Consider the following 19,262-nt stretch of genomic DNA (forward strand, 5'->3'; position numbering starts at 1 on the left):
AACAAAAGTCTAAACTCTATGTAGCAAACCGATAAACTTAGGGTTTATCGGGTTATTTATAGGGTTGTTTAGTCAAATGTTTAGTTATAGTTGAACAATGTTCAAAAGCAGCTTAATATTGTTTCAAGGTCTGGGTATACTGTCCGTAATCGCTAATGTAGTTTAAATTTTCACTAGCGCATCTGGCGTCAGCTGGTGAATGGTTTATTTGATCATCGAGGGAATGGTCGTACCGAAACTTAAATTTTAGTAGTTTTTTCACCATTTTTTATATGAAAGTGGTTGAAATACTTGCACAACATTACAAAACTTTTCCAGTCCAGTTTAAGTAAAAACCATGGCAAATCAACATATTTTATAAAGCGGCTCCAAATTATTTGGCCAAATGCTTCGCTCAGCCGCCATCAGATGCACTAGTGCACTAGATGCACTAAAATCGAAATTACACTAGCGAGTACGGATAATCTTTCCCGGCTTTTATGATGAATTTTCAAAAAGAAAATCGAAAAAAACAAAAGGTATGTTTCGTTTTTCAATTCAAATTTTTAATTACGCCAAATTGACGGGTTTCGTAAACCTAGCGTTAATTGGGCTCAAAAAAGGTGTTAAACTATTGTTAAAATATTGCTATTTGCATTTCTTATCCCCGCGATTAATGCAGACCGAGAAGAAACCACCAATGACGAATTTCCGCGTACGAATTTGTAATTCGAAAGTTTAACTTTGCATGGAGTAAGTGGTTCTAGCCACTATATTTTAAATTTGATATGATTCTGAATGAAGATTTCAATGCTGTAGCTTCTAAAATGATTTTTAAATTTTTTTACGAATGGGAATTTATTAAACTTTTGACAATATGTGTGTCAAATCGGTACATTTTGTTAAAAATACAATCAAATTTAGAAAACTACTTATTTTTGTATCCGCGTATAAGAAGTACCACGTATCTCTGGAACTACCTGTATGCACATAGTTTATAATTAATAGGGATTTTCATTTTACTATCAGTTTCTCAATACCGTTTTATATATACAAGCAATACACATATTACAAAACCACTTGATTTCGTTTTTAAATATTTTATTTCGGAGTCGTTTAATTGGATGCAATTCGACAGTGGCTTTCTGCATAACAAACCACGCGGAAGGTGTGTTTTGTGGGTTGATTGGTTCGTTTGAAATCCTGCTCAATAAATTAACTTACTTCCTAGCACGGTCAAACACGGGCCGGAAACCCGTGCTTCCTTGCGTGCATCGTTCAAACTGCGATGGACGTGGGGAACCTACCTAAAATCATCTAAACCTATGATAGCATGCTTCGCATTTCGCTTCCCGGTGTCGCTCAGTGTCGCGAGTTCCGGATAGCATCGGCCCGGAAGAGGAACGTTTTCCGCCGCCGAATCGGTGGTCCCTGGGTGATGGCGTCCAGGTGGAACTCGGTCGACACGATCAGCTCCGGCAGCTCGGCACTATCGTTCGGTCGCACCGGTGCCATCTCCTCCACGATCGCGGGGCTTTCCATAGGTCGTTCCGGTGCATCGGGTGTGGCTGCTTCACTTTCCGTCTGCTGGACGTCATCGACCGTTTCCGGTGCGGCGGCGGGCTGTGCTGTTTCGTCCGCCTCCACACTGTCCGTATCGATCGTGTTCGATGAATCATCAGCTTGTACGGCCGAGCTCAACACCATCTCGGGCGATAGTTCGTTCACCGCATCGCTTTCCATCGTCGCTGCGTCGGTCGGTACACTATCGCTGGATGACGCATCCGATGCCGCTTGCGGCGCTTCCATATCGGTTGTTGCGCTGGTGTCCGATTCAGGTGCAAGCAGTTCGTTGTCTTCTTGGCTAGGAGCTGGAACAGCGGGATCTTGCACCAGCTCGGCAACGAGCGGTTTCAGTTCTTCCGTCTCTGCAGCGAGCTCGTGTACGATAGGTTCTAGCTCTTCTACCGCCTGCACGGCATTGATCAGCGAGTCGGCTTGGTGCTGTGTTTCGTTTTCTAGCTCCACAGTAGCGGACGGTTCCGGAACGGTCGGGGTACTTTCAGCTTCCGTTTCGGTGTTGACAGGTTGTTCCGCTTCGACAACTTCAGCCTGAGGTGTGGCATCGGAGTACTCAACGGAAGGGGCAGGTTCTGAGGATACTGTTTGATCCTGTTCCGACTGTTGTTGTTCTTCCTGTTGGGTTGTGACATCATCCATAACTTCAACCTCGTTAGACTCCTCTTCCTGAGTGTTGGCCGGGTCCGAGCTGGTTGCTTCCGATGGCACAGCAGATGACGAAGAAGTTTCAGACTCATCCATCACTTCCTGCGCTGAGTTCTCCGACGGCATCTCACTCTCCTCCTCAATTGGATCAAACAGATCAGCATTTACCTGGTGATGGATTTCCTCCTCCTCTTGATGCTCTTGATGCTGTTGCTCTGGTTCATCGTTCACTTCCACGGCCGATTCCACTTGTTCCGATGGTTGCTGCACACTATCCTGGGAGCTCTGCTCCGTACTTGCCGCAGTGTCCTGTTCACTAGGCGCAACAGTTTCTACTGCTTTGGCAGGAGCTTGCGGTGCTTCTAGCTCCTCTGCTGGGACAGCCTGCTGTTCGGGCTGCATTTCCTCCACCTGTGGGGCTTCTTCGGCGGCCTCCGCCCCCGGAGCGGACGGCTCATATCCCTCACCTTCGGGGTAATACTGTACGGACTCCTCGCACGGATAGCCAAGCTGTCCGTCGTGCACGCAGGTTTGATACATCTGGCTGAAGACGGTACGCTCGGCACAGATGAAGCTGAACCGGGCATGATCTTGGCAACGGTGGAAAATCTATTGTGGGAGAAAAGATTGATACTTAGTACAGTACAGCTGCATTTGGCCTGTGACACACCTCAAGGTGATCGAACACATCCTACTCCACCTTTCACCTGTGGAGGGATCATTTCCGGACCCTTTTCCCTCTCTCCATATAGAAAGGATTGAGACCTTCCTGCTATCAATCGATCGCTATTGTACCCTCTACCAAACCTGCCGCTTACCTGACAATCGTTGTCGATATCGACGTAGAACCCATCGGTACGGTTGGCGCACGCAAACGAGTGGTTAATATCGTCACGTATCTCCTCCGCCCCGGCCGGCAGCACGTAGCTGTACACTTTCACTTGTTTGCTCTGGGAAAGGGAGGTGAACGGGGAAAATAGGGTTTGCGATGATCAATTAAAACTCAACTCTTACATTTTCGAATGCACCCGGCGTAAGGGGCACACGGGGGAGTGGGGCAGTTATCAAATAATGAAGATAATAAATGCGATATGGGAATGGATCGGCGCCAGGCCGAAACTGCGTACGTGCGTTGGAAAAGAGCGTGATTTTTTTGTTTTTAGGTTCGTTGAACGTTTCTGCTTAAAACAGGCATGAAAGTGTGATGTGTCTTATCGCAACTGTGAAAGACATTTGTGAATCGATCTAACGGGTAAATGTAAGGAAAAGTTTTGTTTGCGTGGTAAGTAAAATAGCGGTTAGGAGCTCATGAAACCGTTCTCTACGCAACATATTCAAATTAAGTGACATAACTCAAACTGTTTGTTGGTGACGATTCTTGACAAATAAACCCCCAAAATCCTTGTTCTTTTATAGTTTGTTGCAGGGCCTACAGTGTTTAACAGAAGCAAAGTCATTTTCAAAATTCGTAGAAATGAAATGGAACATTTCAAAACAAGATTTTAGTTTATTTCCTTTCAATTATTTGTTAAGATACCTGGATAGCAAATTTGAACTTAAAAGGGGATTAATGCTAATCATCCTCATGTTGTACTTGTTCTAAACTCTCATAATAATGATACAAATCATCCGTTTGAAAAATTTTCTGATACCTTTTTCTTAAAATAAAACTGCGACTGATTGATACATGACTTAGTTTAGGACAAATTTGCCTAAATGATCAAATATGATCAGCTTTCTTAATAAAAACTTGATAGAAATTTATCAACTTTGCTGTATTGTACAGAACGGTCTAATTAAATTAATGTTTTCAATTTGAAAAGGCCTATAACATTGCAAAGCAATTCAAGCTATTCTCTTTAAAATCAACTAGCTTCAAAACTTTTCTGAAACACACAAAAAAAACACACACATTTAAAAAAGCATTCACGAAAAGCGCACCAACTCTTCCATTCACCTAACACATTCTGATTAATAAAAAGGCAAAAGACTCCAACACTCCAGACAACGGCAAAACGGTAGACAACAGGATGCGATTGGAATGTCCGGTTGTTGCTGCGCCCTTTCCTTCTTATCTACCAATCGCGCCCGGCGTGAGTCACTTACTCGGTTCGGTAGCGTTCTGGCATTGGTAAGCGTGGCCAGAACGAGCAGTACTGCTAACGGAAGTAATCGCACCATCTTGAACTTAGCACAGACCAGACCGTGTAGACCGTGAAGATGTGGGTTGACCGATTCTTCTTTTCTTTCCAAATGCACTGTATCCAACGGAAGTATCCTTTGGTTTTTGGTTTGAATAAGCTCCAACACACTGTATGGCCACTGTTAAATTATCTAAACATGCTACACTTTTCCTATGCACCAACACGCTTGAATGGGACCACTTAACACTAACATCAAATTCTGTGAAATGCTCGTTTTCCACCACTATTCTTATGTCCAAGCGCGTACACGGGATACGGTGGCCTGTGTGGACACTCACACACACTCTCTCGTAGCAGCGCAGGTTTCAGCGGTACTCCAGTCCGGTCCCTGGTCAGGTGCAGTATGTGCGGAAAATTTGTCAAACACCACCAATTTATAGTGAAAAGCTGTTACTAATCGAAGCCGCCGTCCGCCGGTCGCGTGCATGGCCCGGGGCAGCTCAAAATTTCGACGCCGATGGCCCGCCCGAAGGTGGCCGATCGTCCATGCCAACCGGGCAGCAGCAGCGATGAGGACGTGAGACCGCACGACCACGAGCGAACGCGGCATATCGGCGGAAGGTGTCATTCGTCGTCATCATCATTCGTTGCCGTCGTCGGTATTCTGACATCGTCGTCCGACCGAAGTTCAGTTTTCACCTCACCTAAATATGTGCCTCGCGAGGGGGTATGACACGGCTCAAACACCACGACCGGTAAGAAAACGAACACATGCGAACAGGGGTAGGTGAATCCACCCGCACATCGAGGCACCAAGGAATGGGAGGGAGTGGTGGTAGAAGTTCGAAAAGAAATGTGCGAAGGAAAGAGATTTTTATGCATGCAGGCGGCATAGCGCACGGTTAGGCTGGTGGTTAGTAGACGCTAAAGCTGCCCTCGCCACGGATGCAACCATGCACCCGAGAGGGAAGGAAGGGTGACCGGATGCGGCGCGGGTTCTCGGGCTCTGCAATATGCCGTAGGTCTGGCTGGTCTGGCTGGATGTATGACCTTTGGATGTATTTTTGGTTCACTCTTCCGGCGCGTTCGCGTTTGGGTGAGAAAATTAGAAGGCTAGAATTAGATCAGTGCGCGGCGAAGGTTCTAGGGCAGGGCGCAGTTGCAAGGGCCAGGAATCGATGAACTTGGCTTTGGTACCAGTCGGCCAGGGTCAATACGTTACTTGGCGGAGCGTGGTTTATGGAGTAGCCCTGCAAAGTAACTGCAGTAGTTGCCCGGTTCGGTTGACTACTGGGGGTTCAAACTGCCGGTGACTTTAAAATAGATTCATTGAGGAGCTTTTTGGCGTAAAACTCCATATGTGGTATTTGTAGATATGGTGTAGATGATAGACAGTTACTAATTCTACTCGTTCGCTACTATTCCAGTGCACAGCGGTTCTATAAAGGCACTAAAAAAGACCTGAATGTGTTTTTGTCTAATATCGACATAGCCATTTGCCTAATTAACATAGAATAGAAAAAAATCTATCTTACCCACAAATGAGCTTTTAGCCTCGTCAGGCATTTCTCTTAAGCTGCTTCTAGACAACCCGTTTAGTTTAAAATTTTTTTCACGTTTTAGAACAGTAGATTTTAGAGAATGTCACATCAGAAGACTTTAGAAATGTCGTGTAGAAGTGGCTCAATAGTTTGATGTTTAATAAATTTAAATTGTTAATTAATTTACAGGGTTTTCCAGAAGTTCTTATAGCTGTGCGACACTTCATTGTCTCTTTCATACGTGAAATGAACTTAATGTAATGATAATTAGACTCTATAGCACCATTCTTTGATAAATTTTATAAGAATTTCCAAGAAGCCTGTCCAAAAAGCGTGCCATTGAGTCCAATTTTCAACATATGAAATTCACTTCCAATAAGAAAGAGTGAAGAAAGTGTCCGACAACTATGAGAACCCCTTGAGAACCCTGTAAATGCTACCGTATGCTTCTGGAGATATCTTACAGACTACCATGAATCGATCGTTCAACAAGTATCAACAGCTAATTTGTTAACATGTTCCTGGTGTTTCCATTGTTTCTATACAACTAAAAATTCATGTACGACAATGTTTTGGTGAGGTCTTTGTGAGCTAGTTATTAAAAGCTGTGGCAGAAAAACGCATAGTAGTGCTCTAAATAATGAAAGAAGCTTTGATTATTCAGGCCATTTTTATCGACACCTTTTGATCGTGTTTGAGATATTTTTAACTACTGTGTCACTTGTAGGAAGACACCAATAAAATCTGTGTCCGTGTGATTCGCAGTGCTGTAAAATGTCCCATCTTATCAGACAATGGCGAACATATTTTTGCCATCAGCTCTGATCAGATGTATATAAGGCAGTGGTAATAGAGGGGAAGCTATCAGTTCTATTTCCAAAACGGTGCAAGTGCAAGGAAAGCCTAGCGATGCATCTCTACAAAGCGGTCGTCATCGTTTTCCTGTGCGAAATAGGTATCGTTTTATCAAACGGCGAGGAGTGGCAGTTGCCGCTTGATATCGAAGAAGAGTCCAATGAAGAACTGCATCGTCTAAATGAAGTGGATACGAATCAAGTGCGTTTGATAAGCGCATCAAACAACCTTTCGACGGACGGATATGAGGTTTATCCTGGCCAGTTTCCGTATCATGCCATAGTCAACATTAAAAATGACCGTGAAGCATCAACCACGCTTTCTAGCGGATCGCTGATTACACCCAATTACATTCTTACGTGTGCGCTAGGTTTACACAAACATCAAAACACGTACGGATTCGTAGAGTTGGGCTACCGATACCGAGCTGACCGGGAATGGCAACAGGTAATCGACTTCACGAGAAGTGGCATAAACATACACCCTCAGTTCACCGGTGGATCGTTGAACAATATTGCCACAATACGCTTGGAGCATCCGGTGACGCTGAACCGATATGTGCAACCGATTCGTCTACCACGATTGTCCGACACTCGCACCTTCGAGATGATGGAGGGAACATCACCTGGACGCCAGTACAATGGAACGATGCGCTATTTGCGCAATCAGATAATGTCGAACGATGACTGCCGCATGAATACGCAGTTTATTTGCACGAATGCTTACATCGGAGGTGCGTTCTGCAATCGTGTGGATGGGGCAGGATTGGTGGTAGAGGACGAAAGTGGACCCATACTGATTGGTCTTACAAATTTAATCTACTCGTGCTCTGTAAACAATTCCATTTTGTACATGCGTTTGTCACTTTTACGTGACTGGATAGCGAACAGTTCCAATTATGTGTTTGATTTTTAGCAAATAAAAGAATAAATAATAAAAAAATATATAAGATTCGACCGTGCAAGAAGCCTCAACGTTTGATCTGTTCACATTTTCCTTGTGTCACACTGGCTTTTTACAGAATTTACCCACGACATTTTTGGGCGAGGTCTTTGTTCTTGTAATTGTAGATTTTGCAAAAACTCCCCAATGAACGCGGTTTCAAACAGTAATTTCATATAAGATAATTAGTTTTTTTTGCTAAAACGTGTGTGTTTTGACAGAACAACATTAACATCGTTAGAACATTAACGTAATTAATGCAATGATTATCCATCTTGGTTTTAGCACCAAAGAATGGCTTTCTACGATCGTTATATCACAAAATGCAACCATGGTGGTATATCAACATTATGTGACAGTTAACTATAAAGTCCTCCCATGCTTTTGTCCTAAAACTGAGGCAGAAAGAACTGATCCGGATGATATTTGCTACTATCTTTTGGAAATCTCAATTTTAGTTTCATTCAGAATGAACGATCTCCTGCCATATTGGACTATAAGCTATGTCATTTCAGAGAGATCAATGCGATCAGTGTGTTGCAACGTCAAGAGGAGTGTTTAGATGTGCTCTGTTCTATGCTTTTCTATATTATAGGGTTTTTTCAACACTTCAGATTGTTTAATTTCTTAAGGACCCATTTTCACCTGAAGTGTTTCTTCCCTATTATTAAAAAATAAAATAAAAAAATCCCTCCCCGGTGGCCTATAGTGGAATCTGTCTGACTCACAGTCGCCATTTAAAAGCAAACATAAATAATAAAATCACTACCACACCTTGCTTGAATAATAATGAAGAAAGTATGTCTAGCACTTCACGCACAGCTTCAAAAGGCACCAGTTCTGTTTCTTTTGCAGCTAGAACATGCAATGCAATTACTCCCCAACCTCCACCCTCTCTCACATGATGCACCATGCACATTAATCAATCAATTTGCACACAATGTTGGATCGAGGGCGTCGAGGGCTTGATGGAAACCAATCGCGGTGTGTGATTAAAACTAGAACTGTCCACCTGTGGTGCATTGGAGGTGAAAAGATGGATCCTTTCATTATTTATCGCTGGAAGTAGGAAAGAGATGGCACTGGGCAGCCCCTGTAAGCAATGCCACTGTAAGAAAGTTGTCCTAAAAGGGCACCCATGAGCTTCTTTTACTCGTCGATGGATGCATTCGCTTGCATCGGAAGTGACGGTACCCTTTTGTGGGAGGAAGCAGAACCAGAAGGACTTTACCGTACCGTGCGCGATGGAGTTTCGTACAAGTGGCCTCCGTTTAGCGGCTTCTTTCCCCCGTTTTGTCTCGTTCTGTCTCATTTCGTCTCGTTCCGTTTTTCGTCTGTCTCGCCAGCACATCTAGGCGCATAGAATGAAGAATGTAGTTTTAGCACTCATAAATTATTCACCCGACGCGGTTTCGATCGCCTGCCTTCGGAAATCGTACGCGAACTCAAAAGTGACGGGTTTGGTGGTTTAGGTCGACGCCAGCCGGTCGGTAGCCCCTTTTCTGCCCTACCTCGTATTAGGGGGGTGTGTGCGAGGAGGGGGCGCTAGAACGTACACTCCTCTTGAGGACGAGCCATTTGCTGACTGCCTGCGCGTCACATTTTGATGGCAATAATTTCATTAACGGAACATTTGCAAACCAAGCTGCGTTTGCAGTTACCCGGCATGTTGTAGAATGTGGTGCTTTTATTTAGTTTTTGTTTTGTTTTGTTTTGGTTGATCGAGCTATCGCCTCAAGCGCCCCCCATGGGGTAGAGAATAACCATTAGGTACTGCTCGACGTCAGAGGACCGTTGAAGAGCAGTGAGGGAGGGAATGATTTCCCCTCGCTCAGCGCCGGAACGGTCAACGGTTTTTGCATTGCAAAGAAGGCTTCCTCCCATCCGCGGGACAGGTGGAGAATATTTTATTGAGCCCGCTAGTTTTCAATATAGGTTACGGTTGCGGACACTACTACGCCCCGGTATGTAGAGCAGTTTGGGGTTGGTTTTATTCCAGGCACCTGCAGTACAACAAATAAACCAAAACGAATCATCAGACTTCTGTTATACTTTTGCTGTTCTGCTCCGGTTTTTTCTTCTGTCTTCCTCTTGGTGCTTTGGGTGCGCATTCTTGTCGAATTCCAAAACCGTACTCACAGGGTGCATTTGCCAGTAGCTGGCGTGTGTTTGGTTGGGCTTTTTTTGGGGCCGAAGAACACCTCCTTTTTTGCGGATCCCGTTCAAAATGGATGAGCTTCAGGACATGACGTCAACACTTGTTGAGTGGTGATGTGTTTACGATGGTTCATTTGCGTTTACAGCTTGATGTATGGAGTTGTTAATGTCCAAAATGAACAATTGTACCGAATTAAAGATTGGTTACCCATCTATTGGTACCAAGATATTATGCACGACTTGACCAAAGATGTATGTCGTCTGATATTATATGAAGGTTTAGAAGAACACAAAGAATGCTAATTTAATACATATACTCTTTTCAAATACAAACAAAAGATTTAAACAACAATAATAAACAGTAGTAAACAAAATAGAGAAAATAAGGTGGTTTCGTTAAGCCAAATGCATACCTTCATGCGTTGTTTTGTACTAAATATCAGGTTGACTGTTTGATTTCCTTTATTTCTACTTCTCATATAATTTCAAAGTTAGTTTTCAAGATCAATCAATGAATGAAATGTGTCAAGTGATGTATGCGATATGGTTTGTGCTATTTCTGAGACAAAACAAATTATTAATCTGCTCTAGATAATGACACAAGCATTGATTATTCCGGCCATTTTCATCGACTTCTTTTGATCGTGTTTAAGATATTTTATTACTGTGTAATGTGTATGAAGACACCAATAAAATCTATGTCTCTGTGATTCCCAGTGCTGATTTTTTTTCCATCATGTAGATAATGGGGAACGTAGCTTTGCCATCAGCTCTAAGTTGTATATAAGGAACAGGTAATAGAAGGACAGCTATTAGTTTTATTCCCAAAACGGTGCAAGTGCAAGTAAAGCCTAGCGATGCAGATCTACTAAACGGTTGGCATCGTTATCCTGTGGGAAATAGGTATAGTTTTATCAAACGGCGAGGAGTTGCAGTTGCCGCTCGGTATTGAAGAAGAGTCCAATGAAGAACTGCATCGTCCAAATGAATTGAATACGAATCCGTTTAATAAGTGATACAAGAAAATACCAGATTTGGTACATCTCTGCCTCAGCACAATGCGTCTCCGAATTACATTGCTGATGTCAGTGTTCGAAGTAGCGATCGTCCCAAGATAGCGGAACGCATCTACTACCACGAGATTGTCGCCGTCAATTACAGGGTTTTCAAGAGGTTTTCATAGTTGTGGGACACTTCCTCAACTCTTTCTTATGAGAAGTAAACTTCATATGATTGAAATTGGAGTCTATGGCACCCTTTTTAAACAGGTTTATGGAAATTACCATTGGATTTGTCCAACAAGGATGCTATAGAGTCCAATTTCCGTTACATTGAGTTCATTTCACTTAAGAAAGAGTCAATAAAGTGTAGCAGTAATACACTGAAAACTCTGTAATACACTGCATTTCAGTTGGGCCCTATCACGGCCTGATCCTCCGGCAAGCAGGTACTTTGTCTTCGTCGCATTGATTCTCAATGCAATTCTTGCTACTTCGCGTTTTAGTCAGATGTACGTCTCACACACCTTGGCTGTTGTCCTGCCAATGATGTCGATGACATCCGCGAAGCCAAGAAATTGAAGAGACCGGTAAAGGATCGTGTCACGGATGTCGTTGTCTAGCCCCGCGCTTTGAATGACACCTTCCAGAGCGATGTTGAAGAGCAGACAGGAGAGTCCGTCACCTTGCCTCAGACTCCTGTGAGATTCGAACGATTCCGACGTCAAGTTCGATACTCTCACCTTGCACTGCACCCCGTTCATGGTGACCTCTAACAGCTAGATCACCTTCCCAGGGAAGTGGTACCGCTGCATGATGCATGAAGTTGATGAACAGGTGGCGCGTAGCGATCTGGCGCTCTTGACACTTCTGGCGTAGAGCATCTTTTAGGCAGCATTGAGGACTGTGATAAAACGAAAATTCGAGCATTCCAGCTTGTCGTTCTTTTTGTAGACTGAGTGAATGACACCCAGCTTCCACTACTCCGGTAGTTCTTCCCGCTCTCAGATTTTTACGATCAGATGATGCATTTCGACGGTAAGCCTCCGGCCCCATCTTGAAGAGCTCGGCCGCCAGTCCATCACTGCCAGCAGACTTATTGCTCTTAAGCTGCTTGATGGCGCTTGAGTACTTCCACCTTACGATCCCCTCCCGCTCGTCTGTCAGGAGAATTCCTTCCGCTCGATTTGGGACTTTAATTCACCATTAGGGTGTCTCGAGCTGTAACTAAGGCGGCGTGCATTCTGGAACAAGGTGCTGCGGATGCTCATGTGCTTGGAGGAGGCAAAGTTTATGAGCTTGAGGCCGTTGTCGTTAGTCAACTGGAGGACGCTGAAACTTCCTATCGTTGGTTTATATGTCTCCTTTCCTTTCCGACCTGGGCATTAGGGTCTCCGAGGACGATCTTCACGTCATGTTTTGGGCAGCGGACGTACTCCATCTAAAGCTGCGTATACAAAAGCTCCTTTTCGTCACAGGCGCTCTCAAGGTGCGGACTGTGTACATTAATAATACTCAGATTGAATAATCTGCCACGAATCCCAACCTGTACACCCGTGCCTTGACCAGCCACCACCCGATCACTTTCTGTTGCATCGCACCTAGCAGCATGAACGCAGTGCCGAGCTCGAGCGTATCTCTACCGTTCTGGTAGATCGTACAGTTCCTATGGCACTGGCGCACCACCATGCCTTTCCAGCACACCTCCTGAAGTGCTCCTATCTCGAAACCGCGGGCGCAAACCACATCAAGCGCCATTCGGGTCTTTACTACTGATGAGAGGGTTTTGCAATCCTCTGTCCCGTGCTTCCAATCGTAAGTCCTTTTTCCTAGCAAGGGTCTTGTTTGACTGTTCGTTGCGTTTATGTTTTTATGAGGGTGTCTTGCAAGGCCTCTCCTCCAACCTCCAAGTCACGTCGTAGGGCTTACACTTGCTAACTTTTTAGAGTCCTGCAGCGTACCAAGACGGGAGAAACCAGCGCAGTCCTTCGGGAAGAGATACGAAGTATTGCTACAACACTGCCACCAGAACAGCATTTGTACATACATTTAGGCGTGAATTGTTACATTCATGTTGATTTTGGCCACTCATGACGAGAAATTGTCTCGATATGTCTGGTTGCACGGTAAGAAGCATTGATTGTTTTTATCGTCGCCTGTCGATCGTGTTTGAGATGAGATTTTATTAATGTGTCACTTGTAGGAAGACCCAAAAATATGTGTCCCTGTGATTCCCAGTGCTGAAAACTGTTCCATCTTATCAGATAATGGAGAACGTATCTTTGGCATCAGCTTTGATCAGTTGTATATAAGGCAGCGGTAATTGCAAGGTAGCTATCAGTTGTGTTCGCAAAACGGAGAAAGAGGAAGGAAAGTCAAACAATGCAGATCTACAAAGTGGTTGCTATTTTTGGCATCGTTTGCCTGTGCGAAAGAGGAATTGTTTTATCACACGCCGACGAGCTGCAGTTATCGTTAGGTACTGGAGAAGCATCCAACCAACAGCTTCATCGCCCAAATGTAGTAGACACGAATCAAGTGCGTATAGTAAGCGAATCAAACAGATTTTCCAGCGATGGATATGAGATTTACGCTGGTCAGTTTCCGTACCATGCATTGGTTTACATTAAAAACGATAATCCAAAATGGCAAACAAGCATTACGCAAACAGCTGGATCACTGATTACTTACTTACTTATCCGGCACTACAACCGCTTTGCGGTCTTGGCCTGCCTCAGGAGTGTCCGAAACCGCTCACGGTCTCGCGCCTTCGTCTGCCAGTCCGTTATCCCGGCCTTAATGGCGGACGCCTCCACGCCATCTTGCCACCTCAATTTGGGCCTACCACGCCTCCTCTGTCCTTGTGGACGGCCTAAAAAGACTTTACGGGCTGGGTCGTCCGTTTCCATGCGTATAACATGGCCAGCCCACCGGAGCCTGGCGAGCTTTATACGCTGTACGACAGTGAGGTCGCCGTACATCTCGTATAGCTCGTCATTATAGCGGCTCCTCCATTGTCCTTCCACACATACGGGGCCAAGTATCCTTCTGAGCATCTTCCTCTCGAACGCGGCTAAGAGGGTTTCGTCAGATTTGGACAGTGTCCATGTCTCAGAGGCGTATGTGAGTACTGGTACTATATAGGTACTATATAGTCCCAGCTTCGTCCGTCGCGACAGGTTCTTTGAGGTAAACTGCTTTTTCAGGCTGTAGAATGACCGGTTGGCAGCCAGCATCCTTGCGCGCAACTCAGCTTCCATGCTGTTGTCGTTGCTGACCTTTGACCCAAGATAGGTGAATTGTGGGACGACTTCAAAAGTGCGTTCACCTATCTGCACGTCACGCCTACGTAGATTCTGATTATTTGTTGGTGGGCCCGCTGATGTTGCCACCATCAGTTTGGTCTTTGCCTCGTTTATCTGCAATCCGAGGCTCTCTGCCGCCTGCTCAATCCCTTGGTAGGCTTCTGCTACATAGGAGAGCCGCAGACCAATGATGTCTATATCATCAGCGTATGCCAGGATCTGGGTTGACTTATAGAAGATGGTTCCCGTAGTCTCCACCCTCGAGTCGCGGATGGCCCTCTCTAGCGCCAAGTTGAATAGGAGACAGGCAAGCCCGTCCCCCTGGCGCAGACCTTTGGTGGTAGCAAAAGGTCCTGAGAGTTTTCCATCCACCCTCACCTGGCATGTGACGTTGGTCATAGTCATTCTAACTAGCCTTATCAGTTTGGCCGGGATTCCAAATGAGCTCATAGCGTCGTACAGTTTTACCCTGGCTATGCTATCGTATGCGGCTTTGAAGTCTATGAAGAGATGGTATGTGTCGTTTTTGTATTCAGCCATCTTCTCCAAGATCTGCCGCATGGTGAAGATCTGATCAGTGGTTGATTTTCCGTTTCGGAATCCTCTTTGATAGTTTCCTACTATCTCTTCGACGTGCGGGACAAGGCGATCCTGAAGGATCAGGGAGAATATTTTATAGGCGGTATTCAACACCGTAATACCCCTGTAGTTGTTGCAGTCCAACCTGTCTCCCTTCTTGTATACGGGGTAGATGATGCCGAGATTCCAATCACAAGGCATCGATTCGCTATCCCACACCTCAGTAACAATTTGATGAATCTCGTTTTCTAGTCGTGCACCTCCATTCTTGACCAGTTCAGCTGCAATTCCGTCGGTTCCGGGTGCCTTGTTATTTTTCAGCCGACGGATAGCCTTTCGCGTTTCTTCTATGCTAGGTGGCAGTAGCATGACACTATCTGCTAGTGGCGCTTCTAGCTGTTCGTTTAACTGGTCGTTGAGTAATTCATCAAAGTACTGAGCCCACCGCGAGAGGACCTCTGGCTGGTTACTAACCAGATCTCCATCCTTGTTGCGACAGCAGGTTACCTTAGGTACCACGTTGTTTCGGTGACCTGCTATCGCTTGGTAAAACTTTCGTGTCGGTCCGTACGCCTCTCTGGTTTGCTCGAGTTCCCGCATGTTTTGCTCTTCCAAAGCATGCTTCTTAGAGCGGTGAACTCGTTTCTCTTCGCGTCTGAGCCGTGAATATTCCTCTGCGCATGCCCGCGTTCTATGCCGTTGCTGCATTGCTCGGTATGCAGTATTCTTACGTTCGGTCACTTGTCTGCATTCATCGTCGAACCAGCCAGATTTGGTGTTGCCACGACGTGGTGGGAGTATATTTCTTGCACAGTTTATTATTTTTGTTTTTAGAGCGTTCCACCTCTCGCTCGTAGTTTCATATCTGTTTTCTGGTAGTAGAGACTCGTCTAAAGCGGCTTTGAATTCCTGTTGGACAGTAATGTCCCTTAGAGAGTCCGTGTTGAGCCGAGGCTGCGTGTTTTCTCCGCCCCCATTGGTGCGGGGGCGGGCGATTCTACAACGTATCACTAAGCCAACCAAGTAGTGATCGGAATCGATATTGGCTCCTCGATAAGTTCTGACGTTTAACAGGCTCGACTGTCGTCGGCGGCTTATTAACACGTGGTCGATCTGGTTGAAGGATTCGCCATCCGGGTGCGCCCACGTCATTTTGTGGATGTCCCTCCGCGCAAATTTGGTACTTCCTACAACCAGATTGTTCGCTGCGGCGAACTGGACCAATCTACTACCATTATCGTTACTGTGCTCATGCAGACTGTGACAGCCAGTGTATTGGCGGTACATTGGCTCCCTACCGACTTTTGCGTTGAAGTCCCCCAGGATGATTTTGAGGTCATGCATGGGGCACGCATCTATAGTTCTAGCGAGGCGGCCGTAAAAAAGGTCCTTCTCCTCTTCCTCTTTATCTTCGGTAGGGGCGTGAACGTTTATGAGGCTTATATTAAAAAATTTGCCTCGCATGCGCAGGGTGCATAGCCTATCGTTTATAGCCTTGAAATCTATGATTACGGATTTCAGCCGGGGACCTACGGCGAAACCCGTTCCGAGCACGTGGTGGCGGTCGTGGCAGCTGTAGTAAATATCGTAGCATTGCTTACCACGCCTGTTGTGCACACCGTTCCCTAGCCACCGAATCTCTTGTAGAGCTACGAGGTCCATGCTCAATGTGGCTAGGGCGTCATCAAGTTGTTTCAAGGCTCCGGCTTTGCTAAGAGTGCGTACGTTCCATGAGCCCATTTTAATCGTTGTCCGGGGGCATTGCGTTGGGTCGGTATCGTTAAGTCCGTTTCGTATCCTTCTGATGCTTTCTGTAGTCAGTTGTTACATGGGACTGGGTGACTGGCCCTGCGCCCACGTGGCCGTTTTATTTAGCGTCGGGTTGCCCCCCCGACGTTCAGGCACCCAGTTTCCCGGGATACCCACCCCCCTCCTGGTTCGCCATATGCCACCATCCGCCCAAGGGGTTGGATCTAGCCCGTGTACCCAAGCTAGGATATATGAAGGCACATGTTACCACTCTGCACGACGAGGACGTGTCGGAATAGGAGTTGGATGGGAGAGCCTATGTTATCCCTCGGAGGGCTTCGGATCCCATCCCATTACAGAGCTGAGGATCAGAGGATCACTGATTACACCCAACTATATCTTAACGAGTGCCGAAGCTTTGCGTAGAAATATTCTTTCGTATGGTAATACATACGGTTTCGTAGAGCTGGGCTATCGGAACGGAGCTGACCGGGAACGGCAACAAGTAATCGACTTCACGAACAGTAGCATCAGCATACACCCTCAGTTCAGGGGTGGATTGTTCTACAATATAGCCACAATACGCTTGGAGCATCCAGCGACGCTGAACCGATATGTGCAACCGATTCGTCTGCCACGATTGTCCGACAATCGCACCTTCGAGATGATGGAGGGAACATCACTTGGACACCATTACAATGGAACGATGCGTTATATGCGCAATCAGGTATTGCCGCATGATAACTGCTTGCTTAAGGAGTATGTTTGCACGAACAGTTTCATCGGAGGTACTTTCTGCAATCGTGTGGATGGAGCAGGATTGACGGTGGAGGATGAAGATGGACCGATACTGATCGGTTTTACGATGAGGGTCTACAGGTGCAATGTGAACGAACGCGATATAAACACGCGTGTATCAGTTTATCGCAACTGGATAGTGAACCATTCGGACTATGTGTTTGATTTTTAGCCAAGCGATAGATGTATTGTAATTGATATAATAAAATTCCTGAGCATACCTTAATTTTAAATTGTTTGCATTCACACAACAAAAAATATCCGACTGGTCGTTTATTTCACTGCTAAATCTTGCTAAATTAAACGAGCACTTGTGCCGAGTACTGAACAAAAGAAGGGCATTGAAGGATCTTAAAACAAAAAGCAACCAACTGTTGGATTTCTTGTTCACACAGCCCCACTGAATGTTAAAACACTCTCGATGAAAAGTGAAATGACCTTTTCGAAAAGAAATCAGCAGCAAGATCGTTAAACCCCCTGGGGACGTGATACACTCCACGATTAGCCGCACGAGGGCGTTGGTAATTACCCTAAACGTGTATTTGATATGAGTTCGTGGCTGAGCGGCGTGTACAATTTGGGCCCCGAAATTTGGCTTCGAAATGTGGTTAACGTTCTTCGCCGTTGGAAGTAATTTCACACCCAGCAAGTGTCCATTTTCACTCGTTAAAATTAAAGCTTTGCCTCTAGTCGCTCTTTCCACGCGTTCCTTGCAACCAGCTTTAAGCCCTTTTTTAGGTGCATTCAATCGCTTCAAGTGTGTAACACTGACCGAACGTTTCCGACCGAACGACCAAATCGAACGACGTGCTGCTCCCTGGCGCAATGAAAGTGTGTGTACCATCCTCCAGTAAAAATTAATATTCTACATCGCTTCTATTTCCTGACCTAGAGAAGGAGCGCCCTGGGCGGGGGAAATGACACTGCTCGAGGCAGTCGATTTCGTTCATAAAATGAAAATTTAAATCACACCAAAGTGCTGGGAGAAGGGAGTAGCTGGCAACTGAACTCATAAAAACAGATCACCAAATTGCTACCATATCGATCAGTTATTAATATCACGTGTGGAATTGTGGTTTTGCCGCTGTTCGTGATCGATGGTGTGGAAAGTAATGCGTTTGCGAACATGCTGCGTGTGTCCTGACCGTGTATCGTGGCCTCTTATGGAAAGTTGAATGCACGGTTAGAAGCGAAGCGTTTCGGAATGATGTTCAGGTTCACGTTCAGTGAGTGCATTTGAAACTGCAATCGGAAGTCTCGGGAAAGCTGTATCGACCGTACAATTGGGAACTGGCGCTAGCCTTGTAAGTACGTACCATCTCTTTTGAAATGGTGTTGGAAATATTAAAAATGGAAATGTAAAATCCTCTTCTACTATACGATGATATGACTAATAGAAGTTGTGGCTAAAAAAAGCTAAAATAGTTAAAATGGCTGATTATTCTAAAAGTTTCAAACATTTGTTATACATGTTTCTGTGCACTAAATTGATAAAAGGTATCGTAAATTAAAGCTACAATTTTTACTCGAATCTGACCTCAAAACCCTTGTTTTCTGAGTAAGAAATTTCCTAAACCTGGCCCAATTTAAATTCTAAATAGTTTCACCAGCGCTCCCATTAACCGTCCGCCCATTCGACCGACTGCTCTTGACCGCACTGAATTCAAACGGTGTATCACCCCGCTCAACATCACGTATGTGCTCACGAGAATAAACGTACTGTGTCAGCCGTAGCAGGCAGCTCTCCCCGGTAGCTTCCCAATTGACCGTGTGAATTATTCATGTAATCAAAAGAAAATCAGCCAAAAGGCACAGTTTCGTCGCGTACGCTTGCATTGCTGTCCTTTGAATGGTTCGGTTGGGGGTTTCGACTACGCAGTCGTTTCACGCAGAGCGCTTCTTCGCGATGCACATTGCACATTCTCGGTCAGTAATTTCGTAGCTCTCGGCTCCCAACTCGGGGGGGGAGATGGCCAATGAAGCGTGTGG

General features: G+C 45.4%; 3 protein-coding genes across 4 annotated transcripts; 2 read left to right on the top strand and 1 right to left on the bottom strand.

The window, feature by feature from the left end:
- Positions 1–1,069: 1,069 nt before the first annotated feature.
- On the bottom strand, positions 1,070–4,852 carry LOC121594360 (retinitis pigmentosa 1-like 1 protein). The gene is made up of 3 exons (XM_041917532.1): positions 4,312–4,852; positions 3,024–3,155; positions 1,070–2,814 (listed from the first exon to the last, which is right to left on the bottom strand). The coding sequence occupies exons 1-3, from the start codon at positions 4,384–4,386 to the stop codon at positions 1,342–1,344; spliced, it is 1,680 nt and encodes a 559-aa protein (XP_041773466.1). The 5' UTR covers positions 4,387–4,852; the 3' UTR covers positions 1,070–1,341.
- Positions 4,853–6,799: 1,947 nt separating this feature from the next.
- On the top strand, positions 6,800–7,660 carry LOC121592286 (collagenase-like). The gene has a single exon (XM_041913684.1). The coding sequence runs from the start codon at positions 6,800–6,802 to the stop codon at positions 7,658–7,660; it is 861 nt and encodes a 286-aa protein (XP_041769618.1).
- Positions 7,661–13,184: 5,524 nt separating this feature from the next.
- On the top strand, positions 13,185–17,488 carry LOC121592634 (chymotrypsin-like). Of its 2 annotated transcripts, none has more exons than XM_041914265.1 (2): positions 13,185–13,529; positions 16,863–17,488. In XM_041914265.1, the coding sequence occupies exons 1-2, from the start codon at positions 13,225–13,227 to the stop codon at positions 17,443–17,445; spliced, it is 888 nt and encodes a 295-aa protein (XP_041770199.1). In that variant the 5' UTR covers positions 13,185–13,224; the 3' UTR covers positions 17,446–17,488. The 2 variants fall into 2 exon arrangements, with proteins under 2 accessions (XP_041770199.1, XP_041770198.1); XM_041914264.1 differs by having other exon boundaries at positions 13,185–13,516; positions 16,850–17,488.
- The last annotated feature ends 1,774 nt before the right edge of the window (positions 17,489–19,262 follow it).

The sequence above is a fragment of the Anopheles merus genome, chromosome 2L, assembly GCF_017562075.2.
Source record: "Anopheles merus strain MAF chromosome 2L, AmerM5.1, whole genome shotgun sequence".
Lineage (NCBI taxonomy): Eukaryota > Metazoa > Arthropoda > Insecta > Diptera > Culicidae > Anopheles > Anopheles merus.